This window comes from Cynocephalus volans, chromosome 10 (genome assembly GCF_027409185.1).
Source record: "Cynocephalus volans isolate mCynVol1 chromosome 10, mCynVol1.pri, whole genome shotgun sequence".
In the NCBI taxonomy this organism is placed as follows: domain Eukaryota; kingdom Metazoa; phylum Chordata; class Mammalia; order Dermoptera; family Cynocephalidae; genus Cynocephalus; species Cynocephalus volans.
This window is the reverse complement of record NC_084469.1, coordinates 44,443,494-44,461,505: the sequence shown is the minus strand read 5'-3', so window position 1 is coordinate 44,461,505 and position 18,012 is coordinate 44,443,494. Positions and strand designations below refer to the sequence as shown.

Genomic DNA, 18,012 nt, shown 5'->3' with positions numbered 1-18,012 from the left:
TTTAATATTAAAACAGCGCTAATTTTAACAAAATGACAGAAAAGAACCCCAAGGTACAATCTATAGGGAAACCCATCCTGAACCCCCCTCCCATACACACACCTGACTGAGCCCCAATTGCGGGTGTGCAGTGGAGATCCCAGTTACACACACTCTCACGTGTGCACTCATGCACAGGCTGGGGGTAGGGAGGAGCTGGTCCAGGAGCAAATACCAAAATAGTTCTAGAAATGACTGTCCAGCCCCAGCATTAGAAAAATACTCTTTGCAAAGGGAGGGGAAAGGATGGTGTGTGGAATGGGAGGTGGCATGGGCCACCCAGCCCCACCTGTCACCTTCCCTGGGCAGCAAGCCCCCAGTGTAGCTAACTGCCTGGAGGACTCAAGCTGCCTGGGCCAAGTGCTGTGCCCACACCCTGGGACCGGCACTACTCCGGGGCCCAGGGTTGGCATGGAGAGGACGGCAGGGCCCACCGGAGCCCACAGGTTAGCAGGTGTCGGTCTGTGTTAAGGGGCCAGGCAGGAGCCAGGGATCCAGGACCCCAGCTGCAAGCAGGACAAGCGGTGGTTGGGAGTTCTGGCCTTCCTGGTAGAGGGAGAAAAGAGGGATGAGCAGAAGGTGAGAGAGGCCCAGACAGGTGGACTGTCCAAGGCAGCCCAGTAGTCCAGACTAGGCCACACAGCTGCCACCACTCAGCCTCCTCTGCAGAGCAGGCAAGGGCCCTTAACTGACAGCCTTAGATGGGTTTGCTGAGTCTGTAGGCCGGGTACCCAAGTGCTGGACCACATATGACCTACTAAAGCCAGAGCCGGGCAGTGGTGACCCAGCACCAGACAAATAGTGAGTTGGGGGTGTCTGTCCAGTGTAGAGTAGGGCTGTAGCCTACATTTAGGGGACTGGAGGCACTAGGGGACAAACATGCTGGGCAGATCCACAGGCCCCAGACATACCCCAGATCTACGCAGAGGTCCACACTGAGACGGGCAGGGGCCAGTCAGCCTTGGCCACACTCAATGTGCTGGGCTCAACCTGCATCTCAGCGACCTCACCTATGAAATGGGCTGGCCAAACCAGCACCTGAGCCCCAAACTGCTGCCACCTCTAAATGGTTTGATCTGGTCTTGTTCCAAACACCACCCTTGACATCCAAAGGCTGATGGGCTGGTCTGCCTTTCTAATAATTATGAAAACTATGCCTATATGAGCCCCTGAAGCCCCTCATGGGGACACTCCATGAAAGGCAGCCAGGCTTCAGGGTGTGCCACCATCACAGAGGCCTGCCAGGGTTCCATGTGCAAGACCAGGGCAGGGGGAGGTCCTGTGGGGCCCAGACAGGGGGCCCAAGGGGTTGGCGCTGCAGAGTGGTGAAGACCAGGTACAGCCAGGGGCCCACCCTGCAGCACCTCATTTGATCAGGATGGTGCAGGCCCGGGCCTCGTCTTCTGCAAGGTTCCTCAGATTCTTCTCAGATTCCTCAGAAGAGCTGGAGGATGGAATGGCTGATCAGAAGGGGAGAGACGCGGGGAGCCCCTGGCAGCCCTGGGGAGGGAGGCCAGGAAGATGGGCAGTCCCTCCGTAGACCTGCCCACCAGCCTCACCCCAGGAAATCCTTCACATCCTCCACCGTGACGTCCCCTGTTGTGTCCAGCGTGGTGTCAGCACTTGTGGCCGAGTCGATAGATGTGGGTGAGAGTATGGCCTCAGATGGCTCCAGGGTGTCTGCAGGGAGGAAGTAATCAGCCTCTACCAGGACCACTTGGCACACCCTCTGCACCTGGGGACCTGGGACACAGACCAACAGGCACACACACACCCATCCTTATGCCTGGCTTCCAGCCCTGGCTAAGCTGTGACCTCCTGCAGAGGTCCCCACACTGAGCTGTGTTGGTATCATGTCCTGACTCCGCCCCTAGGATACTACTGGGCCGGAGCCAGCCCCCATTTTGCGACCCCTCACCAGCTCCCTTGCTGTGGGCAGGATCGGGGCTTCCATCGTGGCTCTGCGGGGCCAGGATGATGCTCGGGGTCCCATTAGCCTGGCTCAGCTTGGGCGACTCTTGGAGCCTGTAGCTGCAGATATGGGGATGTGATGGGGACCACAGGCAGGTACCTTGAGGCTGGAGGGCTCAATCTCCGCCTTCCCACTCCCAAGTCCAGAGAACAGACAGGAGCTACACCAGTGAGGGCAGACCCTGGGGTGGGATGAGACCTGGCCCCAGTCACAGGGCCCCCAGGCCAGTGACTTGCCCCTCCACACACCTGGCCTGGGTGTCATCACGGGGCCAGCTGATGTCCAGAGAGCAAAGTGGCTCTGTGATGTTCCGGGCACTTAGAGAGAAGCGTTCAAATTCCGACGGAGAAATCAGATAAAAGCCTGGGTGGGTTGGCAGGAGAGAAGTGAGAAATGTGGTCAGGAGACGATACCAACCACAGCCCCTCAGCGGTCCCCTCCATGGCATGTGCTGGCTGGGACTGTGTCCCACCTGGAATGGCCTTTCTGCTGACCACCCCCAGGCAATTCTTCTGGCCCCACTTAGATCCCTTGCCTGGGGAAGCCTTCCTAAACGCCCCTGCTGCCTCACCCTGGCCGTGGCGTGTAAAGACACACGAGGCGATGCCGCTGATGTCCTCCTTCCGGATACAGGAGTAGTGCACCTGCGGCCGCAGGCCAGGCACGGAGAAGACATGGACGTCACCCAGGTTAGTGAGGCAGGCCAGGCAGGTCTCGGCATAGTCCTCACAGGCCACGCTGGCAAATGTGGCCAGTGCCACCTTGCGCACACGACAGCCCTCATGGGCCGTCAGCTTGAACTTGGTCTTGGCACTCACTTTGGGCAGTGTGAATACCTGGCGACAGGCAGACAATGAGCACAGAGCCTGGCCCTGTCCTCACCCCAGGGCCCCTCAGCCTCACGACTGCTGACTGCCAGCCCCAGCCACAAGGCCCACATTGTCCCATAGGACTCTGCCCCAACCTACGCCCTCACTGCCTCCTCTCTCTGTGCACCATGCCACCCCCCTCTTAGCTGGCTGTCCCCCCGTCATCCTCTGCACTCAACCTGGAGACCTCCTAGGCCTCTCTCCATCTGTGGCAAAATCAACCACACAGGGTCCTTATATTATGTGGTCTGGTATCCCCACCAAACCACGAGTTCCTGCAGGACAGGAATGCAAGAAGTCCTGGTGGGATACAGGAGCCCCATGGTGGGGAAATGAGGTAGGAGGGTCTTGGGGAAACTGACGGGGAATGGGGGTTCTGGAGGGGGTAGGGGTAGACTCTGTTGGCTGGGAGCATTTCAACTGGGCAGGAGGGTCATGAACAGACTAAGCAGGTAGGGAATGTAAGCAGGGCAGGGCTTCTGGAGGGTCCACAGCATCCATGAAGTGGGAGCAGGGCACAGCAGCTCACCTTGAACTGCTCCTCAGAGGCGATGAGCACAGCGTGACCGCCCTGCATGTCAGGTGCCTGAGCCAGGTCCCGCGAAGCCTCGTAGGGCTCAGGCAGTGGCCGGCCACGCCCGTCCAGCACGGCGATGGCCACCACAGGTGCCCGGTGCATCAGCTGCACCTCCTTGCCCAGCACGGCCTCCACTGGCCGCTCGGGCCGCTTCTCAACGCCAGTTGCTGCTACCGGCACCTCCAGTGCATAGGCAAACACGGAGCCCGAGTTGGTACCTGCCCACATGGTGGGCCCGTGGTGGGCTGCTGCGGGGGGCAGGCTCGGTGAGGCAGGTGCTCCCTGCAGGCCCCCGCAGTCTCTCTGCCTCTCCTGCCTCTCCACTTGTTCACTGTGGCTCACTCAGGCCTCCCCAGTGATTGAGTAGCCTCATGGCCTGCAACGCTGCTCTTTGCTACCGGCTCCAGTTCGAGACTGGATGCAGGCCTTCTGCAGAAGCAGGCACGGCCTGGAGGGCATCTGCACGGGAGGTAAGTGGGCACCCACCGGACCCTGACCCCTCCAGCCCCACCCTGTCACTGCAGCTCCAACTTCCTGTCACTCAACCACAACTTCCCATCACTCAGCCCCAAACCGGCAAGCCCCCGACTCCTCTCTCACCCCCGATGTGCTGTCACTAGTCCTGTGGACAGACTGGCAATCAGGCCTCACCCCACAGCTGTGCCCTGGTTCCAGCCCCTGCCTTACCCCCACCCTCTTCAGTGAACCCCATGGGGCAGCCAGAGGGAGCCTTTCAACATGGAAGCCCTGGGCCTGTGGTGAAATGAACTGAGGCTCGCCTGACGCCCACCCATCAGTGCTGCTCTGCCTGTGTGAACCAAACCTCTGGGGAACAGGATCAGAGCTAAACAAGGACTCAGGCATTCACCACTTTGCACCCTTGATGAATCAATGGACCTAAGCAACAGCCCCAAGGTGAAAAGTGACTGAGCCACTCAAAGCTTGACAAGGCTGAGGCAGGAGCCCCAGCCGGCTGTGACCCTGAACCCCACCAGCCTCCTCACAGGGATGGCAGAACAAGCTGAACCACCCCTGGTTGCATCAGCCACCTCTGGGCAGTGGGAAAATCTACCCAACAAAGCCCCTCCATAAATAAATGTCATCAGGAAGGAGGGCCCACAACTCAGCCTAAGATGAGACTCAGGAATTAGGTGCCATGTGGGCAGTGTGGCTTTCATTCAAGATACTCCGGCAAGATAAAAAACAGCAGTGTGGGGTGGGAACAGGCTCGTGGCAGCAGATGGCTGGTGGCAGCAGTAAGATGCATGGGTCAACTGTATGCCCCTCTATTTTCGCGTTCGAATTCTTCATCATACAAGTTAAAAACTGATCAACGAACCAATCAATACACCCAGGACCTTTTCTTTTCTTTTTTTTTTTCGTGACCGGCACTCAGCCAGTGAGTGCACCGGCCATTCCTATCCCAGCGCTGCACTCTCCCGAGTGTGCCACGGGCTCGGCCCCACCCAGGACCTTTTCGAGGCTCCCAAGCCACCCAGGGTCAAAGCCAGGCCCCATGCCCACCTCAAGACCAAGGCACTGGCCACTGTCACTCCTGATCATCTACTAGGCCTTGGTCCCTTCTCCTTGCTCAGGTCTGAGGCCGCAACTCACTCACCAACCCCTCAGCATCCTTCCGCCTGGGAGCCAGGGAAGCCTGGTCACCAGAGCTGGCACACAGTGGGTTGGGTGCTCAGTAACACTTGCAAACCTCTTGGAGGGAACAGTCCCACCACCTCCCCCCCCACCACCCATTTTTTGGATGGCCAACGGAGGCGACCTCCCCACCCCGTGCCTGCCCTGGCCTCACCATCTCGAAGGAAGGTGTCTGCGAAATAGAGGCAGCGCACGACACCTGAGAGGGAGTCATCGGCAGAGCGGGGCTCAATACGGCGCTGCACAGGCGTCATCTCCACGTCATGGGGACAGGCCTGCTCCGCCAGCTGTGCATTGGCTTCCTGCAACTGTTGAGGTGGGTGTCCTAAACACCATCTTCCCAGCACCCCAGCTGCTTGCATTCTGCCAGGGGCCACTGTCCCATCACCATCCATCCCTCACTCTCCTGACTTGCCCAGCTCATACAGAGGGCCCACTGCCATGAGGTGAACACTGCCAGGGGCCGGGGTCAGGGCCAGAGCCCAGCGCCCAGGCAGCCTGCCCCAGCTCACCTTGCTGTTGGCATTAGCAGCCCGCTTCTTGCCTGAGACACGGCTCTTACGGATGCGCCGGAAAGACTGGCGCAGTGACTTCTTGAGTGACTTCACCCGGGACAGCGGACCCTCCATGGCCAGGGAGTCATTGGGGTGAAGAGTGCACCTGGGGGCAGCAGGGGCTGGTTACATTATGGGGCAGCCTCCTGGAGTAGCCACCGCACTCCTGCTGGCCCCAGAGGCCAGGCATCGAGGGGCTCAGGTAAGGAAGCCACAGCCCCTCTGGTGCTGCCCCGTGGACTTGGTAGCTGGCAGTGCTTAGAACGTCCTTCATGAAGAGCCAGGTTATTTCTTACAGGGCAATAGAGGTTAAAAAGACTTTTAAAATCACCCCACCTTTGCCCCTCCATACTTTAGAAGGGGAAACTGAGGCCCAGACCCCATCTCACTGGGGCTCTAGCTGCCCGCCAACCCCACGCACCTGGCCAGCACAGGGCTCTTGCGCTGGTAGTCAAAGAGGCCAAAACCATGACTGGTGCCAAAGGCCACAAGGCTCCACTCGGTGTGGAGTGTGACAGCTGTGACAGCAGCTGGTGGCAGGCACTGCACCAGCACGCGGGGCTGGAAGCCAACAGGCCACAGCAGTGGCCCTGTGCGCGGGCTCAGCCGCTCATGGCCCTTCCACGTGAAGCCCTCGCGGTCCTGGAGGAGGTCCACGCTGGCCACGCTGACCGCTTGCTCCTCCGGCACGTCGCTAAGCTCCAGCACCAGCACCTGAGCCCCCGGGGGATGGGGGAGGGTCAGTGCGGAGAAGAGGCCGGCCCTGGGCCCCACCTCAGCCTGCAGCCTCTGATAAACCCCCCAGCCACTGCCAGGGTGGCCTCATAATTGTTATCAGTTCATCTACTGAATAAGCACTTACCAAATGCCTACTGTATATCAAGGCCCTCGATGAGCACCAAGGAATATGGTGGTTACCAAGCCCTGCTGGCCCCTGCCCTTCTGGAGCAAAGAACCCACCTTTCCTGAGCCTCTGTCTTCCACTTAGCACTCAGCACACATTGAGCACCTTCTGTGTACTGTGCAAGTGCCAGGGGCATGGCAGTGACCAAGACCCGCTGGTCCTTGCCCTCCTAGAGCTCATCTAACATCTGTGTTCCTGCCCCTGGCCCCCAACTCCCATGGTTCCCCCAGCCCGAGCCTGATTTCAGACTTCCAGCGACAGGCCCACTTCCCATCTGTCCTCACCCCAGCCAGCCTCCCCTGGAGCCCCATTCCCATCTCTGGGCTTTTGCCTGTGCCAGTCCCTCTACCCTTCCAGCAGATCCTCCATTTCAGCTCATCTCCTCCAGAAAGCCCTCCCTGACATTCCCAACCTGGGGAACACCCAGCCCTACCTGGCCTGCAGTGCCAGCCACCACCATCTGGGCTGTGTACTTGCAGAGGGCAACCTTCTGCACTCCAAGCCGGGGATCATCACTGTAGGGGTCGAAGCAGCCCACCTGGGGGGATGGGACAGAGTGATGATTTTAGGCGGAGCCAGGATGGGCTCCTCGGGGCCAGGGGAGGGGGGCCCACCTTGCGGAAGGGTGGCCAGTCGTCCTCAGCAGCCTGGGCTAGGCTGTCGGCATGCTCACAGTCTGTCTGGAAGAGGCCAGCCGTGTTCAGCTTATAGAGCGGTCGCAGCGCCACACCCGAGGCATCCCAGAACCGTACGGTGCCATCCTCGTGGCTGCAGGGAGGGTGGACATCAGGTCCACCCCTGGGTTCCTGGGAGGCCTGCACACCCCTCTGTCCACCCATCCACTGGCCACTTACTGAGCACCTACTGCATATGCCAAATACTGACTTAGATCCTACTGCATACAACAACCAGCAAGCACCTACTGTACAGGACACACGTAATGAGCATCTACTACGTGCCAGGCCACATGCACCACATGCACCAGGGCCCTTCAAACAGGGTGGGAAGGTGTAAAAATGACCACCCTGGTGAACAGGAGATGGTAGAGGGGGAAACACAGGGAACAGAGCACTGTGGAGGTCTGTCCCCATTGGGAGCACCCAGCAAAGTGACCAGGAGCTAGGTAGTCACAGAGCAGAAAGCAGGGCATGCCAGCAGGGACCAGCTGGGGCCTGAGGCCCTGTTGGGGGAGCAGCAGGAAGACTAGGGAGGCAGGGAGGAAGTGAGAGAAGAGGGAAGTAGACAAATCTAGGGCATAGCCCTAGGACCCAGCTGCAGAGCCCAAGTGGTGGCCCCTGGCAGTGCTGGGAGCCCACAGAGAGGGCATGAGGTGTATGAGTCTGTGGGGCTAAGACTCACTCCAGCAGACTTAAAAAGCCACGGCAAGTTCTTAAGCAGGGGAGGGCATGCTGGAGTCAGAGGCCCGAGGGTCCCAGCACAGGCGGGAGGGAGGGGCAGGGCAGGAAGCTGGGGCCTGAGTCACCGGGCATGTCAGCGCCCGTCAGGCCCAGGTCGGGCTCTCCAGCACCTGCCTTGGGCAGCTTGGCGTGGGCCAGCCCAGATTTTCCGGTCCCAGGGCAGGCAGGGTCCCAGGGCAGGCAGGCTGGGTGGGTGGAGCCCTGGGGTTTGCTGGAGCTCAGTTTGCTGGAGGCAAAGCAGGGCGGGGCCTTGAACCAGGGTCTAGGGAGGCTCATCTCAATCCATCCCAGGCGAAGTGGGGTGATCCAGTCCCGCCAGGGGCCAGGCCTCAGTCACTCAGCACATGAGAGCCTGCCAGACCCAGGACAGGCTCTCCCACACTGCAATGGGCATACCAGGCCTGCTAGGTGCAGGGTCTCCTTGCCTACATATGCACACAAGCACACATGCACGCACGTCACAGCTGCATCTGCCCTACCCGGTCAGCAGCAGCCCTCGCTGCGATGGTTCCTGTGCCAGGTTCCGGCCCCCAGTGATGGGCCAGCTCTGGGAAAGGGCAGTGGAGATGTGAACACAAAGTTAGGACAAATGTCTTCTCCCTCTCACCCTGGGCATGGCATCCAGGACACCAAATGCCTCAGAGTTCCCCACACACACCCAGCACATTCCCACCTCTAGGCCTGGGCCTGTACCAGGAACACCCTCCCACCCCAAAACCCACCCTGCAGAATGCCCCCCAACACACACCGAGGTGCTGGAGCCAGGCTGGGGGCTCTGCTGCTCTCCAGCGCTCACAATGCGGGCCCACAGCTTGGCGGGGACATTGGCAACATGGGCTGAGCAGGTAATAGCAGACGAGTGCAGCGGGGCCAGGTACGGGGCAGGCACAGCCGGCCAGCCAGGCGTCTGCAGGTCAAGCACCACCAGCTCCTCTTCCAGCAGCACAGCCAGGGCCTGGGGGTTATCGAATTCTGTGGGACAGCAGGATGGGGTGAGCATGGCCACAGGCAGCACAGGACACAAGGCGGGGGTGGGGGGTGGCCAGGCACGCACCATCTTCAGGCCGCGTGCTGTGCACCGTGAAGAAGTCAATGATGCGGGAGGTGAAGTCCAGAGTCACCAGTGTCTCAGCCTGCAGCACACTCACACAGTGGCGGTCGCCATAGCTGGCACGGGGCATGCCACCACTAAAGATGATAAAGTGGCCCCTGTATGGGGGGCGGGGGCAGTGAGCCAGGAGCCACCTGGCCCGCAACACACACTACATGACCCAAGGAGAGCTTTGCCCGTGGCACCCAGACCCCGCCCTTCCAGCCCTGACCCACGCCAGACACCGCTCCCCAACCTACCCAGATTCACAGTTCCGCCACAGAATCTTGTTGATGGCCTTGCAGGGAAAGGGGCCTAGGAGGTGGGACAGAGTCAGAACCAACTCACTTGCATCTCTCACTACTTCTCCCAGCCTGATCTGCCCTCCACTGTGCTCTACCTTGCAACTGCCTCCTGCATCCCCCAGGGGAAGGTCCCCTACCCCTGACCATGTCCCCCAGGGGAGCCCCCCCTTTACAGATATGGCTCTGCAGGGCAGTGACCCCCAGCAAGGCCAGGCAGCCCTCCCATCACCACCCTCCAGCTCAGGCCTCTCTAGCACTCACCGTAGGGCGTGGTGGCTACCGTGGGCTGCAGCGTCAGGGAGCTGCCAGCATCCATGGACCAGATGGCATAGCTGCCATCACTGTGCGAACTGACAATGGTGCCTCCACCACGCCCCCAGCACAGGCTCTCCAGCTGCTGTGGGCAGGGGCAAGTGGGCGTGAGCCACGTGGGCCTACGTAGGGGACCCAGGCTGAGGGGTGGGGGCCTCACCCATGTACCTGGTTACCCAGGAAGACATGGTCCACACACTGTGTGGCCTGGTTCCAGATAACCAGCAGACCCCGGCTGTAGCCAACGAGGATCTTGGTGGGCTCCTGCAGGTGTCCTTGGAGCGACTCCACGGGGCCCAGTGCCTTTCCGCACCGGCACTCGTCTGGCACACTGTAGAGGAACTCAGGTGAACCAGCAGGACTTCCCGGGAACAGAGGGGGTGCTGGAAAACCCGCCTGTCCCTCACCTTCGCAGAACCTCGTCTGGGCTGAGGGTCTGCCCCTCAAGCAGCGTCAAGGTAGTAACGTTCAGGAAGAAGACACTGCCGCCCTCAGTGCCCAGGACGGCAGTATCGCCCGCAGCCACCAGCAGGACCACCGTGACACGGGTGAGGCTAGAAGGGGCACTGCAGGGGAGGAGGGGAAGGGGTAAGGGTGGGACCCCATCCGCCTGCTGTGGAGGGGCGTGGAGGCAGCTAAGCCACTACTGTTAGCTCATTACCAGCCCCTCTGCACTCGCTAGAGCCTACTTAAGGAACAGGCTGGCGCCCCGGGAAGGCTATGGTGCAGTGTAATTAGCCTGCTCAATTATTCATCAGGATGTCAGCAGGGAAAGGGATAAAAATAGGATCCCCAGGTTAGAGACAGGCTACTGGCTCCTCCCATCCACCGGGCAAGGAAGGCAAGAACCAAGGCAACACCCAAATCAGAACCAGGGGCTCCTGGACAGACAGGCCCTCCCTGACCCCTACCCAGGAATCCCACCACCAGTCCTCTGGCATCTCCTGACTGCAGGAGAGCCCCAGGAATCCACCGCTGGGTGAGGACGCCCCCACTCCAGCCATTTCATGCAGGGCTGGGGAGGAAGCAGCCCCTATACCTCCCCTGGGGGTCCAGACCACTGCATTAACCCTGGGGCACCCTGCCAGCACCTCACCAGGCACAGCCTATGGGATCCTCCTGCCCCCCACACCTGCCCTTTCACCTATACACTTTATGGCACATCTTCCACTCCCAACTGAAGCAGTCAGGGGATCGCTACTGCTGTCAGCTTGGCTTAGACCCTGCCCCAAGTCCCCAGACCCCCCCATCAATGCAGGAGAGCAGCACCAGGCCTCAGGCCTGAGGAATGTGGCATATGACACATGTATATCCTAGCGCCACTGAAGGGTCTCACAGCCATTCGAGGCTCTCACAGTTAGGTAGCACAGACACTACCCGCTCACCTCGAACTCAGCCGGAACCTCCCATCAAACTTGAAAAGTCCACAGAGTACACCTCAGTCAAGCAGGGTGCACCTACAGCAGCCTGGGACCCAGGCCTGGCCATGTACCCTGAGCTTTGAACCGCAGCCCCCACTCGTGCTTCGTCCCCACCACGCCTGTGCACGGCTGGCTCCCACAGCCTGTCCTGGGTCTCCCTGCCCTGAAGCTGGCCCCGCCCAAGTTCTGTAGTACCTGGCACCATCAAAGCCTGGCCGGCTGGGCAGCTGGAAGCCGAGAGCTTCCTCCAGGTGGGCACAGCCATTATGGTGGACAATCTCCCACAGATGCAGGCTGCTGTCGTCCAGCAGGGTCAGGAGGCGGCCCTGGGGGGTGAGCAAAGACCAAGACTGGGCTAGCTTGGGGGGTGGGAGACTTTGGGGCCACAGGAAGCTGGGCAGTGGGAGCAGAGGCTCACCTGGCCGGGCAGGAAGTGCATCTGGGTGACAGTGGCCGCATCACGGTGTAGGCCCGTAAACTCCACGCCGGGTGCACCATAGCTGCAGTTGACGGGTCAAGGGCAGAAACAAGCTGGCATACACCAGAAAACCATGGCCCAGGAGACACCCAAGCCTCCTTCTCCAGGGCTATTTGGATGGGCCCTGTCCCAGGCCTGCCCATTCCAGGAGTCCTTCAAGGCCCATTGGAGCTCCCTGAAGAAGCTTCTGTCCTGCACCCCCAATGTATCCCCAGGATCAGAGTGCAGGCTCCATCAGTTCCTGAAAGGCAAGAGCTGCTATGGGACCTTCACTTTCTCATCTGTAAAGTGGCAAGTGACTCCTACCTCGTAGAGCTATTGCAGATCAAATGAGAGCAAAAACAAGCCCAGCACCCTCGGCCCAGGCCTGACGCACAGCTGGGGCTCCACGCCTTTTCAGCCTGTTGTGTGTGCCTGTGTGGGCTCTGAGAGCCAAGACCTGGTAGGTTGTGATCAGGCGGGCCAGAAACGCCAGGCCAGGCCCGGACAGCAAAGTCTGAGGACAGAGCAGAGTCCAGGCCGCCTGTTCCCACAGCTCCAGGCCAAACTCCAGCTGTGGGCAAGGAAACCAACCTTTCCCCAGGGCAGGAAGCCAACAGCCCCCACTGCGAGGGAGGACAGACCCCAGCCTGCCCATTGTATAGATGAACACACAGAGACTTGGGGAGGATGGGCGACCTGCTTGATGTGCCTGTGTCAGTGCTAGAGTCCCAGCAAATCCAGGGTGGATGGTAGGTGGCGGGGCCTGAGGGGGCCCGAGGAAGGATGGTTTAGGGAGAGGTCAGCAACGTTGCCCTGGTGACAGCACAGGAGCTGTTGCCTGGAGCTTGAGCTGGGATTCCCTGCAGGAGCCTGGTGAGGAACACAGAGGAGGGGACAAAAGAGGGGGCAGGAGCAGCTGGGCGGGAACCAGGGTCGCCAAGGAGATGGGGCCAGCCTTGCGGGGGGAGGGGCAGTTTTTGGTGACCAGGACTGGCCTTCTCCAGCCTCAGTTTCCCAACCCCAGGGACTCCAGGCTGTGGTGGTAGGAGGGAAGGGAAGGAGGACCCCAGGCTCTGGCCCTCTCTGAGGCTCAGTGCCCTCGTCTGTACTTCAGGTCCTTTGTGACCATGAGGAGTACACAAGAGACCCTGACAACAGCAAAGCATGGCACGAGACACTGACCTTCGTGACAGGGAGAACAAGGCTGCAGGGACACGTGTGTAGAGGCAGCACAACACCCACGAGGGGTGGGGACAGCAGGCCAGGAGGTGGGTGCCTAAGGCCAGGTGGGGGCCAGGGCACTGTCCCCACCCCCACCAGTACCTCAGGGGCCCATGGGAGAGGAGGAGGCATCCCTGGAGTAGGCAGGAAACTCACTAACCACAGGCCTAGATGCCCACCCCTGCCTGGCCAGTTTCTCCAGCCCTAGGGTGAGGAAACACCCCCACTCCACACCCTCGACTTTCCAGGCACTGACTCATGTTTTGCCAAATGATGCCCCTAACCAGGGTACTGAGACCTAGAGGGCCACACAGGAAGGGGGAGGGGTGGGCACCCCTCACCAAGCAGCTGCCAGCCAGATCCTGCACCTCAGTTTCCCCAAGAGCAGTCAGGGTGGGATTCTCCAGGACAAGCAAGGAGGCATTCAGCTGCCTGCTTGTCCCCCACCCCCACCCTGTGCCTGCAGGGAAAATGCCCGCTTTGTGCAGCTCACACGGCCCATTGTGCGGCCGCCAGGATCCAGGTGGGGGCTGTGCCACGCTCACCATGCTGAGCCTGGCACTGCCCCCAGCCCCTGCAGCTGAACACATGCGTCTCCACATTCGCATACAGGTGTGCACTCACTCACCAGGGCCCCCAGCCCACCTGCCACTCTCACCGGGTACCATGGCCCAGCCCCTTGGCCCAGCCTCCCGGTCCCAGTTGCTTGGACCAGGCAGGGTCGCCTAGGTAACTGGCTGGCTGAAATGTAGCAAGGGACATCTGTGGCCACTGCAAACTGACACCCCCATTACCCCATCTCCCAGCAAAAGGACCCCATCATCACTGTGAGGTGTTGTCCCAGGCGCAGAGGCCATGCCAACCTCCTATGAGACTCCAGCACCCACTGCGGCCTCCATCAGAGCCCCATTCTCACTCCAGAGCTGGGCCCTGCCCACTGCAGCTGCAAAGGATACATCTTGACAGCCCCAGACCTGGTGCCAATGGCCATGATGCGAAGCTGGGGGTCAAAGGCGAGGGCGCTGGGCTGGTTGGGGAAGCCATGTTCCACAGTCTGCAGGAAGGGAAAGGCTGCTGGGGGCCACACACCCAGGCACAGCTGCCCCTGCCCCACCCCGAGGGCCACCCCAAAGCATCCTCCAGGCCCTGCCACTGACAAACTGGGGTGCTCTTCGCACTTCAGTGTCCTCAGCTATGAAACGGGTGACTGCACCTCCTGCCAGTGGGGAGGTGGCTGAGCCCCTGGGCTCTTCCATGACTCTACCACGTGTGTGGCCTACAGAACCCAACCTTTGCCAAGTCCCCGTTCTCATCAACGCCAGTGTCCACCCCACTGCGTACAAGGTTCTAACAACAAACAGAGAGAACAAGGCTAACAGAGGGGCAGGCACTGAAGAGAACCCCACCTGCCCTGTGGAGGGCTCTGCACCCCATTCTTAGAGGCACAGACTGAAGCTTGGTGAGGAGCCAAGCTACCAGGGGTCCCATGTGAAGTCCATGGTGCTCTCCAAACACAGCCACCATATGGAGGCCACAGGTGACAGGTCAACACCCAGGACAAAGTAGGCAGATCCCAGAGACAGGGACACTGAGGAACAGAGAGAGAGGTAGTTTCCCGTTCAGCCCCTGAAGGTGTCATCCCACCTCCCCACCTGGAAACAGCTAGGCAATGTGATCCTCACCCTCACCAGTGGTGGGGATGGTGTAAGGGGGCTTGTGCATCAGGGATGTCAGAAACACTCCACTGCCCCGCTAGTCACAGTACTCTCCAAGCCTCAGTTTCTCACCTGGACACTGGGCACAGTGAACCCACGTGAGGACAGAGTTGACCATTTGGCTGGGGAGCTGGCAGGGGTTGGAGAGTGCTTTCACTTCCCACCAGCACTGCCAGGCCCTGGCTATGGCCTGGTGTCCAGAGATGGGACATATGACAACTGTTATCGCCAATCCCCACAACTTCGATGTGGGCCCCACCAGGCTCCCCGCTTTACAGAGGAGTTAGAGGAGACAAGCTCAGGTCATCTGTCCAGCGTCTGCTTCCCTCACACCCCACATCTAATCTATTTCTGAGCCCCATGAGCTCGGCTTTCAAAACACACACAGAAGTCACCCCCTTCTCACACTCTACAGGCCCCACCCTGCTCCAGGCCCCACATCGCCCGCCCAGAGAAGTGCTCACTATGGTCTGTTCCCCACGCAGAGGCCAGAAGGATCCTGTGAAAACCACAGATCCCCACCCATCTGCTCAGAACCCTCCAGGGTCCTCAGCTCACCCAGAGTCAAAGCCAAGTCCTCACCAGCTGGACCCTCTCTGTCCTCATCTCCCACCTTCCTCCTGGCTCACGTGCCTCCAGCCCCAATGCCCTTCCGCTCCCCTCCAATTCCAGGCCATCCCCCATCAGGGCCTCTGTATCTACTGTCCCTCTGCCTGGAACACTCTTCCCCCAGCACTTCCCATGGCGGGCTCCTTCCCGTGGCCCAGGAATCAACTATCAGAGAGGTCTCCAGGAGGCTGGGGCCACCATCTCAGTCCACACTCCCCATGTCCCCACCCTGCTTTTTCTCCAGAGAACTACTGCATATTTTACTTTTTTGGTTTGGATTTTCACTCTCTCTCCCACCAGTACATCAGCCTCCTGAATGAAGAGCTATTTGTCCCTTTTGGTCACTGCTGTGTCTCCAGCACCTGAGACCTCACACACAGTAGGGGCTCAGGGCTGGCCTGTCAGCTCGCTCAGAGCACGGTGCTGACACAGTACCTGTTACATTGACACACAGCACATATTCCACAGAGAGCTCCTGGGCTGGGCTGAGATTCGAATCCAAGACTCAGACTCCAAAATCCATGCTCACCCCTTACCTGCCCCACCAATTCAGAAATCTGGGGCCTATTGCCTAGGGATCACCTATCACCCCCTTTGGTGACCAAGCCCCTTCCCCAAGACCACTTCCCTCCCACCATTGCTGTTCACTAAGAATAGGGAATAGGGCCTCTGCTCCTCAGTGGAAGGCCCTCAGCTTCTGCCACCCCAGGGCCAGCCACAGTGAGCTGAGCTTTACCCCCATCTGTCTCAGGTCCCCACTGCACACTCCAACTCACTGGATGAGGAAGTGACATTTAGCCCAGTGCCTGTCCCCAGCTTCCTGGAAAGAGCCAGTCTCCTCTCACCTCATGGGGGCTCACCTCAGAGCTATCCGTGCAAAGGAAGAGGCACCAGCGGGGAACCCGAGCACAAGCCTCCCCTCTAGGCCCTTCTCAGGGCCCTGGTAAGTTCTCAGCCACCACCTGGGACATCAGCAGGGAAACCCTGCCTGCCCCAAGAGATGTCCCAGAGCTTCCTCTATGAGAAGAGTCTCCATGCAACAGCCCAGGGCGCCTGGCATCAGCTCACAACTACAGCAGCCACTCTGAAAATCCCTGCCCCTCAAGGCCAAAGTCCAATCCCACCTACAGAGGAACTTAAGACAAAGTGTCCCAGCTGGCTCTGTGACTGTGGGCAAGTCATCACCTCCTCTCTGCCACCTCTCTCCAAACCTCAATTTTCTCACAGTCATGGTAAAGATAACAACTCTAATCCCAAAGAACAGTGAGAGGCTCTGCAATCAGAGGCCTCTAGGGTAAAACTGAGGCCAAAACCGGCCACTGTAGGAATTAGCAAGTCTGGGGCCTGGCATTACCACACATTAGTGCAGGGGGAGGTGGCGGCTGAGGCAGCCCCTTTCCCATGCCTCCTCCTGCCTCTCTCTACCTTGGTGCAGTGTCAGGTCAGCTGGCCCCAGTGGCATAAGGAGTCAGAGCCCACCGCAGGGAGGAAAGTGGCCCCATTTCATAGCTAGGGAAACTGAGGCCCCATGACTTAAAGTGCAGTTGGGTACATAGCCAGGCATGTCCCCTGGACTCGGAGCCCCTCGCAGGGCAGAGCAGGGCAAGGCAGAGCCTGGAGTGGTGGGGGAAGGGAGGGATTTCCCAGCCCCACCCCCACATCTGCCTCCACTCCTCACCCCTCCCACCTGCCTGGGTGCAAAAGCAAAACAAACCAGGGTGCTGGGCTGTCCCAAGGGCCGAGGAAGGACGCAGAAGGGTCTCAAAGAAGAAAGATAAAGGGACAGAGAGTGAGAGATCGAGAGACCACCCACAAAGACGGAGAGACAGGCAAAGACTCAGAGACGCAGAGACAGAGAGAGAGGAGAGATACATAGGGACAGAGGCAGAGACCCCTCCAGTAACACACACGCACAGACTGAGGAGTGGGAGACGGCGAAAGACAGACAGAGGGACAGAGACCCGGAGAGACGCAAAGAATCGCACAGAGACAGAAAGACCTAGAGATCCGGATAGGCAGAGACGTGCAAAGCCAGGGCCAGCGAGGCCCGCCGAGACCCGGCGGAGGGACAGACACGGAAAGTCGGCGAGACCCCAACCCACCCAGAGTCCTAGAGCGGAGGAGGGGAGGACGCGAGGGCTGGGGCCCGCCGAGGGGCGCCCGGCCCGGCCCCCGCCCTGACGCGCGCCAGCGGGGTGCCCCCTCCCCCCGAGTCCGACGTGGCTCCGGCCCCCGACCCCCAGTCCGGGCCCCCGGCCCGCCCCCTCCCGCCCCAGCCCGAGCCGCCGCCGCACCTTGTTGAAGGCGAAGAGCTCCTGCTTGAGCTTCTCGCGCTGCGGGTCGGCGCCCTGCCGCCGGAACCGAAACTTCATCATCTTGCGCCCGGCTGCCGGCGCCGCGCCCGCCGCCGCAGCCGCCGCCGCCGCCGCCCGCAGGATGCACCGCGCGGCCCCGCGGGTCCTGAGGCGCGGGCGGGGCGCCGGGCGGCCGGGGGCGGGCGCGCGGGGCGGGGCCTGCAAGGGGCGGGCGCGGGGTGCGACGGACGCTCCGCCCGACCAATGAGTGAGCCCGCCGTGCCACCCGCCCCGCCCCTGCCGGCCAGACAATGGGGCGGACAAGGCCCCTGGACTGCCGGCCTTGCGAAGGACGCCCGCCGAGCATGCGCCGCGGCGCGGAGTCTGCCGGGACTCGTAGTCCGCGAGCCGGGCTCCAGCGTGGACGGCGGGGCGCGCGCTTCGAGGGGCTTGGCGCGTGTTTCCGGGCTTAGAAAAGGCTTTTTCTTTCCCCAAACCAGCGGGCAACGTGCACAGTCACGTAATGGGACAGCCCTGTCCCGAAAGCCAGAAGAGCTCTGACTGGGACAACTCCCTGGCCCCTGTGAGCCTTGGTT

At 60.6% G+C, this 18,012-nt stretch overlaps 1 protein-coding gene across 6 annotated transcripts; it reads right to left on the bottom strand.

Moving 5' to 3' along the window:
• Positions 1-18: 18 nt before the first annotated feature.
• Positions 19-17,497, bottom strand: LLGL1 (LLGL scribble cell polarity complex component 1). Of its 6 annotated transcripts, none has more exons than XM_063110707.1 (23): positions 17,417-17,497; positions 13,755-13,852; positions 11,536-11,617; positions 11,313-11,443; positions 10,104-10,262; positions 9,865-10,027; positions 9,646-9,781; positions 9,340-9,394; positions 9,044-9,198; positions 8,738-8,961; positions 8,469-8,536; positions 7,186-7,339; positions 7,005-7,109; positions 6,089-6,381; positions 5,626-5,773; positions 5,268-5,421; positions 3,410-3,705; positions 2,583-2,847; positions 2,260-2,374; positions 1,958-2,070; positions 1,599-1,719; positions 1,404-1,483; positions 19-585 (listed from the first exon to the last, which is right to left on the bottom strand). In XM_063110707.1, the coding sequence occupies exons 1-22, from the start codon at positions 17,495-17,497 to the stop codon at positions 1,405-1,407; spliced, it is 3,195 nt and encodes a 1,064-aa protein (XP_062966777.1). In that variant the 3' UTR covers positions 19-585; position 1,404. The 6 variants fall into 6 exon arrangements, with proteins under 6 accessions (XP_062966777.1, XP_062966779.1, XP_062966778.1 ...); XM_063110709.1 differs by having other exon boundaries at positions 1,958-2,064; XM_063110708.1 differs by having other exon boundaries at positions 3,410-3,702.
• Between the last annotated feature and the right edge of the window lie 515 nt (positions 17,498-18,012).

Excerpts from the sequence above, each read along its gene's own strand:
- LLGL1 (XM_063110707.1), bottom strand. The coding sequence starts at position 17,497 with ATGATGAAGTTTCGGTTCCGGCGGCAGGGCGCCGACCCGCAGCGCGAG. Across the intron at positions 7,110-7,185 it reads ACTGGCCACCCTTCCGCAAG|GTGGGCTGCTTCGACCCCTA; the intron begins GTGGGCCCCCCT and ends CCATCCCCCCAG. Across the intron at positions 5,774-6,088 it reads AAGAGCCCTGTGCTGGCCAG|GTGCACTCTTCACCCCAATG; the intron begins GTGCGTGGGGTT and ends TGCTGCCCCCAG.